Source organism: Bos mutus, chromosome 5 (genome assembly GCF_027580195.1).
Source record: "Bos mutus isolate GX-2022 chromosome 5, NWIPB_WYAK_1.1, whole genome shotgun sequence".
Lineage (NCBI taxonomy): Eukaryota > Metazoa > Chordata > Mammalia > Artiodactyla > Bovidae > Bos > Bos mutus.
Window position 1 is genome coordinate 36799812 of NC_091621.1, and position 17559 is coordinate 36817370.

General features: G+C 37.7%; 1 protein-coding gene across 2 annotated transcripts in view; it reads right to left on the reverse strand.

Moving 5' to 3' along the window:
• NELL2 (neural EGFL like 2) overlaps positions 1-17559 on the reverse strand; it is a 460840-nt gene that overhangs the window by 223299 nt on the left and 219982 nt on the right. For both annotated transcript variants that reach the window (XM_070369964.1, XM_070369963.1), the window contains exons 11-12: positions 7148-7239; positions 678-780 (exon numbers count right to left, since the gene is read on the reverse strand). In XM_070369964.1, the coding sequence (XP_070226065.1) occupies positions 678-780; positions 7148-7239 (195 nt within the window). The remainder of the gene's footprint in view (positions 1-677; positions 781-7147; positions 7240-17559) is intronic.

Below are 17559 nucleotides of genomic sequence, written 5' to 3' on the forward strand. Positions count from 1 at the left end.
GTTCCACATAATCAATCCTTTAGTTTAATACTTGAATCTATAACAAAATACCAAATTTAAGAATCTTTGATTGTGGGCAGCCCACTCCATTTCTGAATATCTCAAATTTTACTGTTTTCTTATATCGAACTAAAAATCTAAGTTCCTTCTACTTATTGGTTTTAGGTCTATCATCACAAAGGCAAGACAGAACAAGCAACGCATGTTTGTTGGCCTCTCTCTTCTCAGTGATACAGAAGCCTGTCAGTGAAGGAGAGTGGAATTGTGAAGAGAGGGATTTGAAGTAGCCAACATGGGAATTATGCTAAGTCAATTATAAAATAGACTGAAGAGAAAAGAAAAGCAAATCCACACCCCCCCCCCAAAAAAAAAAAAACTCAATAAAATAACTCAGCACTGTTGTATGTTTTCAACAATGTCATGCTGACTCAGAACCAATACACAGAGTTTGGGTTCAACAATGTCATGCTGACTCAGAACCAATACACAGAGAGAGTTTAGAAACCTAGACTTTGAGCCAGGTACAAGACACCCAGCAGAAAGGCATGGGAGCATCTCAATTTTAATTCCATAGTCTTTGGAAAAAACTTCCCTATAAACAGTTTTATTTCCTGTCAGTTGAAATTGCCTCCTAGAATGACTCATGCACATAAATCTTACTTTCCAAAAAATCTTACCTTTACAGACTTTGCAACAGCTATGAGACAAAGTAATCTGATGCGACTCTGCACAGTCCAGAGCGGGACAGCCTGAACTCTCAACCAGCTTCATGCTCTGGTCCTGTTAGACAACAGAAAATAAATGCTTCAAACTTATCAGTTAGGACTAACTCCTAATTCTGGAAACTCCTAAGTTTCCAGATCCAGCATTAAAGACATCCCTTCAAACATCAGAATAAAATTTTCATCCTGAGAACATCTGCAAAGGTCACAGACTCACTTGCAAAATGATATTCAATGACAATTGGAAAGACTTTCAAAGGGACAAGCAGATTTGGGAATGGAAGCATGCCTTCAATCCTGAGAGATTCTGTTAGTTTAAAACATATTTGCACATCCAGATGACAATTGTGGCAAAGAGATAGCTTGAATTTGATTAACAGCTCACTTTGAAAAAACAATAAACAAAAACTGGACTTTTTAAACATTCTCACTTCAAAGTTTCCAAACTGTTAAAGAGATATTAGGCAAAACTAATACAATTATGTAAAGTTTAAAAATAAAATAAAATAAAAAAAAGAGAGATTATACCAAGTGAGTATAATAAGGAATGCTGTGGATCTCTCACAAAACATTTCCAAAAAGGGAAATGTGGGCAGGATTTATGTCTCTTGCGCATGAATGTCTCACGTATTTTCTGGCACATAATTGGTACTCAAAAAATTTTCCTGAGTGAATGAATAAATTAATACAAAATGATTATAGTTCTAGCCACTAAAGTAGATAAAACTTAAAGAGAAAACCAAAATACAGAACACTTTTCTGATAAATGGAGTAGCACTGCCATGAAGCAAACATTTTGCTTCTAAACTGTCAGTCTCTAGTCTCTTAACAACAAGAGTCATAAACTGTTGTATTATGCTTACCAGTGCATAAGAAGTAAAATAATCATTGGAAATGGAAGGCTTCCATCTTAACACTGCTCAATAGCTTAGGTTTTTAGATGTTATTTCTATAAGTACTGCTTCTATTGAAGAAAAAGTTTTAATAACTTCAATATCCCCCTCTTTCTGGTTTATTGACGGAAAGGATCTTCTCCATGCCACGACAATCTCTTATCAAGAAAGTGGCAGGAGACACATATACAGTGGGAGTCAAACCCTATCCTTCCTTTGGTGTGACAGTAATATCCATTCTGATCATCTTATTTTCAGGATCAGGGTGTGTTTCTGTGTCATTATTAAGCCCAGGACACGTTTCCAAGGTCACAAAACTGACAATAAAAGAACAAAGGACTAGAATTGACGGCCCAGAAAGTGGAAGCCCGAGAGAGCTGTCAATTATGTAAAATACCGAAGTTCAGGGGCCTGAAGGGGGAAGAAACAGTGGAAGTCCTTAATGTCAAGAATTTCGTGAAGAATAATAAAAGTTTATGACGATGAGGGAGGGCTGTGCTATAGCATCCACACCCACTAGCTACATGTTACTCAAACACGGTAAATGAAAGTGCGTGTGAGATTTTGATGACTCACATTATAAAAGACTGTAAAATATTTCATTAAGAATTTTATATTGATGACATTGGAACTGATAATATTTTGGCTATATGGGGTTGTATACAGAAAGTTTAGCCCAATAAAAATCACCTGTGTGGCCTGCATCATATTTCTACTGGATAGCACAGCATGAGAGGGTAGTAAATCGGTGTCTTTTGTTTGAGCAAATAAAAGGTAACATGTATTCATTCAACAATATTTATTATGCACCTGGAGAGTTGACTATACCCAGAAGTTTCACAAACCCAATTTAAAATAAAATCAATTTTTTAGGTATTTTAAAATCAAATAGGAAACCATCTCAGAAAATTTCTAAATCATAATGATCAGTATTGCAGAACACATTTGTCAAATGAAAAGATCATGTATGAAACGAGATGCCAGTCCAGGTTCAATGCACGATACTGGATGCTTGGGGCTAGTGCACTGGGACGACCCAGAGGGATGGTATGGGGAGGGAGGAGGGAGGAGGGTTCAGGATGGGGAGCACATGTATACCTGTGGTGGATTCATTTTGATATTTGGCAAAACTAATACAATTATGTAAAGTTTAAAAATAAAATTTAAAAAAAAAAAAAGAAAAGATCACACACAGAAAATGGAGAATCTTCAAATGCCCTCACAATGTTAAAATTTAGGGTTGATATTTCAAAGTTAGACTTTACTTAGGAATCAGCTGACAAAATTTCCACCTTCCTTGATGTAACTTTTCTCTGATTTCCTTGGTGTTGCTGTATCTCACTCCAAGCCTTCCAGTCCTTGTTTCAATAGTGGGACCACAGTTCAGTTCAGTTCAGTCGCTCAGTTGTATCCAACACTTTGCAACCCAATGGACCAGAACACACCAGGCCTCCCTGTCCATTCCAACACCCAGAGTTTACTCAAACTCATGTTCACTGAGTAGGTGATGCCATTCAACCATTTCATCCTCTGTCATCCCCTTCTCCTCCCGCCTTCAATCTTTCCCAGCATCAGGGTCATTTCAAATGAGTCAATTCTTCACATCAGGTGGCCAAAGTATTGGAGTTTCAGCTTCAACATCAGTCCTTCCAATGAATATTCATTGGAATATTCAGGACTGATTTCCTTTAAGATGGACTGGTTGGATCTCCTTGCAGTCCAAGGGACTCTCAAGAGTCTTCTCCAACACCACAGTTCAAAAGCATCAATTCTTCAGCTCAGCTTTCTTTATAGTTCAACTCTCACATCCACACATGACCACTGGAAAAACCATAGCCTTGACTAGACGGACTTTTCTTGGCAAAGTAATGTCTCCGCTTTTAAATATGCTCTCTAGGTTGGTCATAACTTTTCTTCCAAGGAGTGTCTTTTAATTTCATGGCTGCAATCACCATCTGCAGAGATTTTGCTGCTACTGCTAAGTCGCTTCAGTCGTGTCCGACTCTGTGCGACCCCATGGAATGAAGCCTACCAAGCTTCTCCATTCATGGGATTCTCCAGGCAAGAACACTGGAGTGGGTTGCCATTTCCTTCTCCAAAGGGGCCCCAAAAAATAAAGTCTGCCACTGTTTCTGTTGTTTCCCCAAATATTAGCCATGAAGTGATGGGACCAGATGACACCACCCTTATGGCAGAAAGTGAAGAACTAATGAGCCTCTAGATGAAAGTGAAAGAGGAGAGTGAAAAAGTTGGCTTAAAGCTCAACATTCAGAAAAGTAAGATCATGGCATCCAGTCCCATCACTTCATGGCAAACAGATGGGGAAACCGTGGAAACAGTGGCTGACTTGATTTTTCTGGGCTCCAAAATCACTTCAGATGGTGATTGCAGCCATGAAATTAAAAGACACTTACTCCTTGGAAGGAAAGTTATGACCAACCTAGGTAGCATATTCAAAAGCAGAGACATTACTTTGTCAACAAAGGTCTGTCTAGTCAAGGCTATGGTTTTTCCAGTGGTCATGTATGGATGTGAGAGTTGAACTATAAAGAAAGCTGAGTGCCAAAGAATTGATGCTTTTGAACTATGGTGTTGGAGAAGACTCTTGAGAGTCCCTTGGACTGCAAGGAGATCCAACCAGTCCATTCGTAAAGATCAGTCCTGGGTGTTCACTGGAAGAACTGATGTTGAAGCTGAAACTCCAATACTTTGGCCACCTGATGCGAAGAGCTGACTCATTTGAAAATGCCCGATGTTGGAAAAGATTGAGGGCAGGAGGAGAAGGGGACGACAGAGGATGAGATGGTTGGATGGCATCACGGACTCAATGGACATGGGTTTGGGTGGACTCCGGGAGTTGGTGATGGACAGGGAGGCCTGGCATGCTGTGGTTCATGGGGTCACAAAGAGTCACACACGACTGAGAGACTGAACTGAACTGAACTGATGGGACCAGATGCCATGATCTTAGTTTTCTGAATGTTGAGCTTTAAGCCAACTTTTTCACTCTCCTCTTTCACATTCATCAGAAGCTCTTTAGTTCTTCTTCACTTTCTGCCATAAGGGTGGTGTCATCTGCATATCTGAGGTTATTGATATTTCTCCTGGCAATCCTGATTCAAGCTTGTGCTTCCTCCAGCCCAGCGTTTCTCATGATGTACTCTGCATATGAGTTAAATAAGCAGGGTGACAATATACAGCCTTGACATACTCCTTTTCTTATTTGGAACCAGTCTGTTGTTCCACAGCCAGTCCTAACTGTTGCTTCCTGACCTGCATACAGGTTTCTCAAGAGGCAGGTCAGGTGGTCTGGTATTCCCATCTCTTTCAGAATTTTCGACAGTTTATTGTGATCCATACAGTCAAAGGCTTTGGCATAGTCAATAAAGCAGAAATAGATGTTTTTCTGGTACTCTCTTGCTTTTTCGATGATCCAGTGTATGTTGGCAATTTGATCTCTGGTTCCTCTGCCTTTTCTAAATCCAGCTTGAACATCTGGAACCTCACGGTTCACATTCTGCTGAAGCCTGGCTTGGAGAATTTTGAGCATTACTTTACCACCGTGTGAGATAAGTGCAATTGTGTGTTACTTTGAGCATTTTGGGGCATTGCCTTTCTTCGGGACTGGAATGAAAACTGACCTTTTCCAGTCCTGTGGCCACTGCTGAGTTTTCCAAATTTGCTGGCATATTGAGTGCAGCACTTTCACAGCATCATCTTTCATGATTTGAAATAGCTCAACTGGAATTTCATCACCTCCACTAGCTTTGTTCATAGTGATGATTTCTAAGGCCCACTTGACTTCACATTCCAGGATGTCTGGTCTAAGTGGATGGTCACATCATCGTGATTATCTGGGTCATGAAGATCTTTTTTGTATAGTTCTGTGTATTCTTGCCACCTCTTTATAATATCTTCTGCTTCTGTCAGGTCCATACATTTCTGTCTTTTATTATGCCCATCTTTGCATGAAATGTTCCCTTGGTATCTCTAATTTTCTTGAAGAGATCTCTAGCCTTTCCCATTCTATTGCTTTCCTTTATTTCTTTGCACTGATCACTGAGGAAGGCTTTCTTATCTCTCCTTGCTATTCTTTGGAACTCTGCATTCAAATGAGTGTATCTTTCCTTTTCTCCTTTGCTTTTCGCTTCTCTTTTTTTGACAGTTATTTGTAAGGCCTCCTCAGACAGCCATTTTGCTTTTTTGCATTTCTTTTTCTTGGAGATGGTCTTTATCCCTGTCTCCTGTACAATGTCAGGAACCTCTGTCCATAGTTCATCAGGAACTCTGTCAGATCTAGTCCCTTAAATCTATTCTCAAAACAGCATTTTTGAAGAGACGCTTATGAGAAAACCCAAACTTGAAATGTAGCTTCATCAATTGTGTTAATGTGCCCATACCCCAGTTCCCTTATCTTTAAGATGGTAACATACAACCTGAGAGAGCTGGTTTAGAGCCAAAATGAGCAGCCAGAATACCTTATAATGAACATGGACAAATCAGAGCTTTCACATTCTGGATATCAAATCTGTCACGGTTTTGCTGTTTTATGTCTCCATGCTTATCCCCATAGTCTTCCAATTTAAGATGCTTGAGGTATATAGCTGGCTTTTTTCAGATTCAGTTTATCTTGGCAAGATTCTGAGGATTTTCCTTTCACCAACATTTAATCAAATGAATTCTCACAGTGTATTGCCAGCAGAGTAAATAACTTATCTTAATTTTCTACATAATCTATACATACTAAATCATCCCCCAAAACCAAGTACAAGAGGCATTTAAGAAGAAAATTAGTGATCAAATATCAATGAACCCTAAAGCAGGAATCTTATATGTAGACAGTTTCCTTTAAAGAGAGTAGGGCTTGAAATAGAACATTATGGTAAAAGAATATAAGATGATAGTTTACAAAAGGTATATGTGAACACTGTTATGGAACATATTTACTTTTTCAATTAGGTCAAGAAGCAGAGTTAAAATGAATCACGTTTGCTTCAGAAGCATATTTCAAGAGACCATGGTCGCACATCTATAAAGCATTTTCCTTCAAATCAATTAAAATATCCCTCCCAAAGAAATTAAGATCAATATTAGTCTTGTCTCCATCGAATAGCTAATTTTTATTAGTCAAATTGCATTTTGTCTTTAATTGGACTCAGTGATATTTGTCACATGAGTCAAAACTAAAATGACAACAGGCTGAGTCTACATTTATCTACATTTTCTTCAAAACAGCAAACAAGGAGGTGATTTGTATTTAGAAAACATAAGACAACTTCATAAAACTTTGATTTGACAAAATAGGGCTTTTATTTATTGGGAAAATTATTTTACAATCACTAATTTATATGATTGCAAAAACAATTAGAATTTTCTGTACAGTTGAGCTGTAATTAATACCTTAAATTTTTAAAAATTTTCTCTTTGCCTAAGAAGTTTTATAAGTATTACAGGAGTCAGATTTTTAAAGAGACGTTTACTATGTTCACATAATTTAAAGAATTTTAAAACACACATGAAGAATTTCCTTACCTTGCACTCATAGAGAACACATACTCCAGAAGAGGAATAGACTGTACTTCTTTGTCCTTCAAAGTATGTCCGTCCTTGAAATTGGCATATGGCTTTGGAATAAAAAATACAAATATATATATTTTTTAATGTTTTGTTATGAAAAATAGCTTACAAGTGTTCATATCATTTTGCCTCAATATTTCGTGTTCTTACAGTTTTTCAAGGTGCTTGAGGAACTATAATCCTAAATTTAATCCAGCATAAGTAACTTGTAGGCCCAAGTTACGTTCATGCTCATTAAGTTCAAAGAGGAAAATAAGGTACATCATGGATGAGAGGTAATGGCAAGTCAGAATTAAAATCTGGAAAAGGGGTGCTGATAAGTAGACTCTAAGCAAGTTACTTGCCTGCTAGATGATGTCGCACCTAAGGGCACATTAAGCAGGTGCTCAAGGCAGCTACTGATTCAGGGGCAACACAACTCTGAGAAAAGCTCATTTTTTTATATACCACTGCCGAATTTTAAATTTTAAGACAGAAAATTAGAAAGAAACTATTTAACTTTCAGTACATATATGCATATTTATTTTATGTTTTATGGGATGGGGTTATTTATAAGTACACGTGGATTAGGGCTCCCTATTTAAGATGTTGAAAGGTCTTAATCTGCCACTGTCACATCCTGCCTTGCATCCATTGTTATTGTTGTTGTTTGGTCACTAAGTTGTGTGCGACTCTTTTGTGACCCCATGGACTGCAGCCCACCAGGCTCCTCTGTTTATGGGATTTCCCAGGCACCAATACTGGAATGGGTTGCCATTTCCTTCTCTAGACGATCTTCCTGACTCAGGATTGAACCCACATCTCCTGCACTGCAAACAGGCTCTTTACCACTGAGCCACCAGGGAATCCCCCTTATATGCATTACAATTACATACAGTGAAAACAAAACAAAACTTCAGACTTGAGGAAGATATTTTTAATTAAAAAATGCATAGAAGGTATGAAATAATTTTTTGAAAATTTCAAAATATTTACAATACATACATTTACTTGATGGAAACCATTTGCTTATTTTGAAATGAATATTTTGCACTACCTATGTTGATTCATCACCTAAATAGAAACAGATTTACCCTGATGCTAATTAAGCTTAACTTCCAGCTTCCTTCTCTAGCTTAGACGCTCTTCTATGACTCTGAACCAACTTTTTTCACAAATTTGTATTGTTTTTCTTTCAAAGGGCACTAAATATTGTATGCTTTGGAACTTCATGACACCTAGATCAACCCAAGCTAACTTCAAAAGACCAGAGGAAGTGGTCATCTGATAAAAAGAAAAGGACACGAGCAATTTGTTAACCCTATTTACTAAATCCAATTTTCAGTTACATGCTAAGTCACTTCAGTCATGTCTGACTCTGCAACCCCACGGACTGTAGCCCACCATGCTCATTCATCAACGGGATTTTCTAGGCAAGAATACTGGAGTGGGTAGGCATTCCCTCCTCCAAGGGATCTTTCTGACCCAGGGATTGAACCCACGACTCTTTATGTCTACCTGCACTGGCAGGCCAGAGAAGGCAATGGCACCCCACTCCAGTACTCTTGCCTGGAAAATCCCATGGACGGAGGAGCCTGGTAGGCTGCAGTCCATGAGGTCGCTGAGTCAGACACAACTGAGCGACTTCACTTTCACTTTTCACTTTCACGCATTGGAGAAGAAAATGGCAACCCACTCCAGTGTTCTTGCCTGGAGAATCCCAGGGACGGGGAAGCCTGGTGGGCTTCCGTCTATGGGGTTGCACAGAGTCGGACACAACTGAAGCGGCTTAGCAGTAGCAGCAGCAGCACTGGCAGGCAGGTTCTTCACCACTAATGCTACCTGGGAAGCCTTTATAACTACATGAATTTTACAAAATGAGTGTAGACATTTCCTTTTAATTTCATTGTGTGAGTTAGAATAAAGTCCCTCTTCAGAATTTATATATCCCATTATCTTTAAAAGTATCACTTTGCCTATAAAATTTATAACAAATAAATTAGACATGCTTCTATTAATAATATTGAATATATTTATATATGGTTGTTCAAATATTCATATTTAACCCAACTTTCATCCTTGCTCAAAAGTTAACTGATTATTTAAAAGATGCACATTTAAATAATGGAAAGTATACACATTTTAAAATGCCATCCTTCACCTGATCTCCTTACTCAGCTCTTATTAACAAATTTCACTACATAGTATACATTACTGGCAAATTGGCTTAAAACTTTTGAAGCTTGCTGAAAGAGAATACACTTACTTGCATGAATTATATTACTTAAAAGCTGGCTGAAGCTTGCTTATTCATGAATATTCAAAATGAAACTACAGATTTATCAGTTGCATACTATCTATCATATTATGAATTAAAATAGCATGTGCATTGACTTAATGAATCTGATTGATTGTAAAACATGCCTCTCCAATGTGTAATTTTTAAGAGGTTTTTTTTTTTCTCTTATGAGATTGTATAACCTCAAAATAACAAGATCTGGCATATGGTGTGTTCAATTACATCAATAACTGCTACATATTTTTAAAAAAGGAAAACAAATAAAATTTTACTTCTTCAGCACCTGCCAATCAAAGGTCCCTAGGCCTATTCTGTCAATATTATACAATTTGATAACTGCAGCCTATTCAAATCCAAGGGTATGTTGAAAAAAAAAACAAAAACTGATGCTCCAATTTTTTCTTAGAACAGAAGGAAAACTAAATGCTGTAAAAAATACAAGGATAAATACTTCTTACACAAAGTTTTATTATAATTTAATATTCATGCAGAGCAGATGGACCTTCTGTTCTAAACTCTTAATTCAAAAGACTCAAACAGGCAACTTGTGAGACAATAGGGCACCAAATGTAGCTTGGCTGAGGGAGAAGAACAAAACGAATGAGATCACAATTGCTTCATTCTGTTTCAAGCAATGAGCACAAACAGGAGGAGCTTAGCTTAGAGAGAATCCAAAGTGAGTGATTTTTGATCAACTGTTGTGATTCTCCATAATTCTAAGGTTTACTTCAAATATCTAGTAATGTCATCAGGATATGCCTTCCTTAGGCTCTTTAGCAGTAAATGTTAAGACACTCAGAAATATATATATTCCTAATCATTCCTAAAAATACTACAAGGAATCCACAAAATACAATTAGGATAGCTCTGGGCAATAGGAGTACACTGCAGGAGTAAAAGTCATATTAATTTATCAGTACATATAACAAGCATGTACTGATCTCCTATTAACATGCCAGGTAGTCTGCTAGGTAATAGGACTCAAAGATGAAAGAGACATGATTCACACCCTCATGCTGAGTAGAGAAGACAGATGTGTACACAAATAACTATAATGAAAACCAAGCTCAAGTGCTATAATTGAGACATTCATGACTGAGATGTAAAATACAGGAGATTCATTGATGAAATGGGAAGGGATAATTGGATCAGGACTGAGCAAACAAATAATGGCTGTAGAAGTTTCCAAACTCTGGCAACGGCGACTAGTCAGCATCGTCCTAGGGCTAAGGAAAAAGCAGAGGAAATGGTTCTACTGAGACACAAGGGTGGCCAGAGCTATGAAGTGAGAGGCAGTTCAGTGGGAGCTGAAATCATCAAAGACACAGGTACCACCAGAAATCGAACCTGGTGCAGAGAAGATGTAGAGAAAAACACAACATACTCTTTCCTCTGGCCTTCCAATTTCCTGCCGGCAAGACCACTTCTGCAGAAGTCTAGCTTATAGGACACAGAGTAGAGCAGAGAAGGAGACAGATAGAACTGAGAGCAAGGGTTTCCCAGGAAGAAATCACCAGCCCCCAGCACTGGTGGCTATCATAGAAATGCAGTTTAGACCATGAAGAGAAACAGTTTACAAAGATAGGCTTCTTGGACAAGCATGAGACGGTGGAACCCAGTGCAAGTAAAATTTGAAGAGAGAAAATTGAGACATTAAGAAAAATACAGATCTATTTTAAAGAAAAATCCAGACAGTTTATCAAAATGAGATCCATAGGCAAGGAGAGGAAAGGAAGCAGATCAGGTTCATGCTCTAATTTTAACCTAGGCCAGTCCTAGCAGGTGTCAGGGACAAAACCTCACAAGGAAGAATGATCACTGGCTACCACACTGACTGCAAGTCTCTAGAATTCCCCAACTGAACTGCACCTCTCTTCTCACCCATTCCCAGCAGCGTGTAAAGTAAGTCACTTCCTCAACAAACCAACCAAGGAATAATCATTTTGCTGTATTGGTTTCTTCTTTAATATAATTGCCTTCACATGTTCATAGTCAGAGGCTTCATTTCTTTCCTAGATATGGGATGTGCATATGTGTGTGTGTGTGTGTGTGTGTACTAAGCATTAAGTTTCTTGTGACATAACTCTGGATTCATATGTCCAAATCACTTACCATTATATGGCAGAATTCTGCTAATTAGACTGAATTTTCAAAGATCTGAATGCCCTAGTGTTTTCTCTACTTCCTTCAATTTCAGTTCAGTTCAGTTGCTCAGTTGTGTCCACTCTTTGCAAACCCATGGACTGCAGCATGCCAGGCTTCCCTGTCCATCATCAACTCCCAGAGATTGCTCAAACTCATGTCCATTGAGTCTGTGATACCATCCCACCATCTCATCCTCTGTCGTTCCCTTCTCCTCTTGCCTTCAGTATTTCTCAGCATCAGAGTCTTTTTAATAAGCCAGTTCTTTGCATCAACAACCAAGTATTGGAGTTTCAGCTGCAGCATCAGTCCTTTCAATGAATATTCAGGACTGATTTCCTTTAGGATTGACTGGTTTGACCTCCTTTGCTGACCAAGGGACTCTCAAGAGTTTTCTCCAACACCACAGTTCAAAAGCACAAATTCTTCAGTGCTCAGCTTTCTTTATGGTCCAACTCTCACATCCATACATGACTACTGGAATAACCATAGCTTTGACTAGACGGATCTTTGACTGCAAAGTTATGTCTCTGCTTTTTAATATGCTGTCTATGAACCTTTTCTTCGAAGGAGCAAGTGTCTTCAAATTCCATGGCTGCAGTCACCATCTGCAATGAATTTGGAGCCCAAGAAAATAAAGGGTGTCACTGTTTAAATGGCTTCCCCATCTATTTACCATGAAGTAATGGGACTGCATGCCATGATTTTGAATTTTTGAATGCTGAGTGTTAAGCCAGGTTTTTTACTCTCCTCTTTCACTTTCATCAAGGGGCTCTTCAGTTCTTGGCTTTCTGCCATAAGGGTGATGTCATCTGCATATCGGAGGTAATTGACATATCTCCTGGCAATCTTGATTCCAGCTTGTGCTTCATCCATCCTACTGTTTTGCAGGATGTACTCTGCATGTGTGTTAAGTAAGCAGGGTGACAATATACAGCATTGATGTACTCCTTTCCCAATTTGAAACCAATCAGTTGTTCCATGTCCCATTCTAACTATTGCTTCTTGACCTGCATACAGATTTCTCAGGAGGCAGGTAAGGTGGTCTGGTATTCCCATCTCTTTCAGAATTTTGTGCAGATTTTTGTGATGCACACAAAGGCTTTGATGTAGTCAATGAAGCAGAAGTAGATTTTTTTGGAACTCTTGCTTTTTTGATGATCCAACAGATGTTGGCAATTTGATCTCTGGTCCCTCTGCCTTTTCTAAATCCAGCTTGAACATCTAGAAGTTCTCAGATCATGTACTGTTGAAGCCTTACTTGGAGAATTTTGAGCATTAGATCTGATAGAGTGCCTGAAGAACTGTGGAAAGAGGTTCATAACATTGTGTAGGCAGCAGTGATCAAAATCATCCCCAAGAAAAAGAAATGCAAAAAGGCAAAATGGCTGTCTGAGGAGGCCTTACAAATAGCTGTGAAAAGAAGAGAACTGAAAGGCAGAGAAGAAAAGGAAAGATATACCCATCTGAATGCAGGATTCCAAAGAATAACAAGAAGAGATAAGAAAGCCTTCCTAAGTGATCAATGCAAAAAAAAAAAAAAAGAGGAAAACAATACATTGGGAAAGACTAGAGATCTCTTCAAGAAAATTAGAGATACCAGGAGAACACTGCATGCAAAGATGGGCACAATAAAGGACAGAAACGGTATGGACCTAACAGAAGCAGAAGATACTAAGAAGAGGTGGCAAGAATACACAGAAGAACTGTACAAAAAAGATCTTAATGACCCAGATAACAATGATGTTGTGATCACTCACCTAGAGCCAGACAACCTAGACTGTGAAGTCAAGTGGGCCTTAGGAAGCATCACTATGAACAAAGCTAGTGGAGGTTATGGAACTCCAGCTGAGATATTTCAAACCCTGAAAGATGGTGCTGTGAAAGTGCTGAGCTCAATACACCAGCAAATTTGAAAATTCAGCAGTGGTCACAGGACTGGAAAAGGTCCATTTTCATTCCAATTCCAAAGAAAGGCAATGCCAAAGAATGTTTCAGTTCAGTTCAGTCGCTCAGTCGTGTCTGACTCTTTGTGTCCCCATGAATTGCCAGGCCTCCCTGTCCATCACCAGTTCCAAGTACTGCACAATTGCACTCATCTCACATGCTAGCAAAGTAATGCTCAAAATTCAAAAAGATCATGGCATCTGGTCCCATCACTTCATGGCAAATAGATGGTGAAACAATGGAAACAGTCACAGACTTTATTTTCCTGGGCTCGAAAATCATTGCAGATGGTGCCTACAGCCTTGAAATTAAAAGATGCTTGCTCTTTGGAAGAAAAGCTATGACTAACATAGACAGCATATTAAAAAGCAGAGATATAACTTTGCTGACAAAGGTCCATCTAGTCAAAGCTATGGTTTTTCCAGTAGTCATGCATGGATGTGAGAGTTGGACTACAAAGAAAGCTGAGCACCGAAGAATTGATGCTTTTGAACTGTGGTGTTGGAGAAGACTCTTGAGAGTCCCCTGGACTGCAAAGAGACCAAACCAGTCAATCCTAAAGGAAATCAGTCCTGAATATTCATTGGAAGGATTATGCTGAAGCAGGAACTCCTATATTTTGGCCACCTGCTGCAAAGAACTGACTCATTCGAAAAGACCCTGACACTGGGAGAGACTAAAGGCAGGAGAAGGGGGTGACAGAGGATGAGATGGTAGGATGGCATCACCGACTCGATGGACATGAATTTGAACAAGCTCTGTGGGTCAGGGTGCTGCAGTCCATCATGTAGCAAAGAGTTGGACATGACTGAGTGACTGAACTGAAGTGAACTTCAAAGATCTAATCTAAGCAATTTACTGAGTGTATTACATGTACATATTTCAAGATACAAGGTTTCTAGGGGGTGGGTATTCATTCATTCATACACTCTTCAGACAAAGAAGTGAGCCCCCCTTGAAGTTAGACTAACCCAGACCACTGCAGCTACTCTTATTATTAGTATTATTATTAATATTAACCAATGTCAACTGTGTATTTACTATAACTCTGGTATATGCTGGTATGAGGGGGTACATTCACATCATGTGAATTATGTCACTGAGAGCTGTCCAATTAACAGCCTATTCAGCCATAGGTAGGAAAAGTAATTAGAACTTTAAATTCAATAGGATGCTATAATGTTTTACCAAGGCTATATTAAGTGTCACTAATTACACAGTTTTAGCACCGTATTTAAGAGAATATCTGCAAAAGCAGTTAATGTGAATTATTTTCACTTCACTACCCCCATTTTAACAATAAATAAGAAATAGGAAGACAAAATGCTACAGATTCAAATTTGAAAGTCATCAGTTGTAAAAAAAGTGAAAAGGAATTTATAGAACAGATTGAGAAATGGATAAGTGAAAGAAGCCAGTAAAACTCGGTCATACATTACACATTAAAATCATGATTTATTAGTCATTAATGCAAAGATAAAAAATGTAGATCCCTCTAATGAGATTTAAATCAACTTCCACAAAGCTTTGTAGAAAAAATTACCCAAGTCTATCTAACAATATTTTAGAACATAAAAGCAAAAAGACATATTTCACTTCTAAACATTTCCTCACTCATCACATATCTAGCTTTCCCTGTTCATTACTGAATTGAAAACACATAAGTCTACTCTAAATTTGCCTATTGGTATCAACATCTTTAAAAATGATACAACACAAAACTGAAAGTTATAGATATCAAGGAGAAAACCAGTATAATTCACTTAAAGATAAATGGGATTTATGATTTAAAATTCTCTTTGAAAACAGTAGGTATCAGTGATCTTTAGGTTGTTTAAGCTGTCCCTTAAGGACATAGCTGTATAAAGCAATGGCTTTCATATGGTGTTTTTTGAAATCTGGATATCCTCTGGGAGGGCTCTTAAAAACCCCATGTACAATGGCAGTTATTTTGAGTCAACATGATAGTTATGTGTTAGCAATATACAAATCAAAATGGTTAGATGAGAAAATATCTCATTAAATGTAATTATGTATATTTATATTTTCATTAGAACTTTAAAAAAAGAATACACACTAAATGGATTCTTGAAACAGGCTAAGACTTTGTGGAGTCAAACAAAAATATCTGAGAGTGTTTCAATATTCTTAAAAGGCCCTAATCAGCCATGCTGCATTTATCCAGTCTAGAATCTTTTCTGAAATCTGGATTTACTTGGAGTCAGTTTTTAACAATATGGTTGTAATAAAGTTTTGAGCACTAAGTGCTTTAAATTAATTTTCCCTCTTCTATGATGTTTAAATATCTTTCATGGCACTGAATCCATTTTTCCTTTCCTCTAGTTAGTTGTACACTTTTTATCTTATCTACAGGAGACAGGGAGACAGTGTCTTTTTTTTTATTTTTTTTTTTTTTAAACTTTACAATATTGTATTGGTTTTGACAGTATCTTAATTTGTCTTTGGCACCCAGCACTGGCCTTGGATAATAAACTCTAAAAGTTTTTATTTTTTTGTAAGTGGTTCTTCCAGCTTCCTATTAGATGAAAAGGCTGAAAACAAGAAAATTGGTCCTCTCTGATCTTCATGGGCCCCTTTATATTTGGCCTTATCCTTTAATTTTGCCTCTTCTAGTAAAAGTTCTATAAATTGGGTCTCACAGAAATATTTTGCCTTTTCCGTAAAATGGTAGCTTATGTTCCACTGGAGCAAGGATGTAATACTTGAAATGGGAATAGATTTGTCTATCAGTTACTGAAAAAGTAGCTGGCCACTGTCAGGCAGTATGAATGATACAAGGCAACGTACACGATGCAAGTCTGCTTGAATAATTTGATGATAAAACTTTTTCCTTCCTCTCCATAAAACCAAATTTTATGAGTCAATGCTGTTTAAATGATCAGAATTTCAGACTGTTTAAATAATTTACAAATTCATTAATTATACATGATTGCTTCCTTTAACTAAATCTCATTAATTGTTTGGGAATTCAGTTGTTTGCAAAACTAATATTAGAGTTTAGGAAATGAGAGCATGAGAGTGGATGTGCCAGCCTCTTTTCTTAGCCTATATATTTCCTGTCCTTGGGCTTCTACAGGACCAAAGAGTACTTTTCGTAGGGGGCCTTCATTTAGTTCAGTAGCCAATTCTTCCAAAAAGAGAACAGGCCCTGAAGCACCACAAATCTAGCAGTAGTGAGGAGTGAAGAGACAAAGGAGGATAAAAGTAACTTCCATAATAGAACAGAAGCAAAAATTCTAACTCACTAACCAGACCAACCTTTGGATTAAAAGGCCAGATACTGGGAAAGCAAGAACTGGATATTTAGAAGATCATAGCAGTAAAATGCCAAGCCTATGGCTGGAAAGAAGAATTCAGTACCTTTGTCCTTAATTTAATTCTACACAATTGTAACTATGATAAACCCTGAAATTCTTTTCATTTAGCTACCTTTTCATCCCTGATCCTACTTTATATACCATAGAATGGATTCTTTTTAAACAGACAATGTAATCAATTCACTTACTCTCCTAGAGACAACAAAAATAAGTTTAATGAATGAAGGTAAAGATTTGGAGAAAAACATATTCATGTTAATACATGAATACTATTAACGTGACAACATGAACATACACGAGGTGACAGCTTTTACAAAGAAAACATAATACATAATACAATAAGGAAAAGTTCGTATTTGAATCTTCCAGTTTCAAAGCCAGGACTAGAATTCATCTGAAAATACTTCTGGGTATCTTTTCTTACCACTAAGAATCCAGTGACCTCAGTCAAAATTTAAACACTTAATCTTTAGTTTAACTTTGAGGAACATACTTCCAAAATGACCTGCATCTTTTAGCATATGTTGTTTCATTATTATATGGACAAAGATACTGAATACTTTGTGAATTGTAAAGCACGATTCTTTTCATTATAAACCACACGCTAGAGCTCACCAAAGGACCACAAGCAAACACCCTGAGTGACCGTGCAGTTTTAAGGC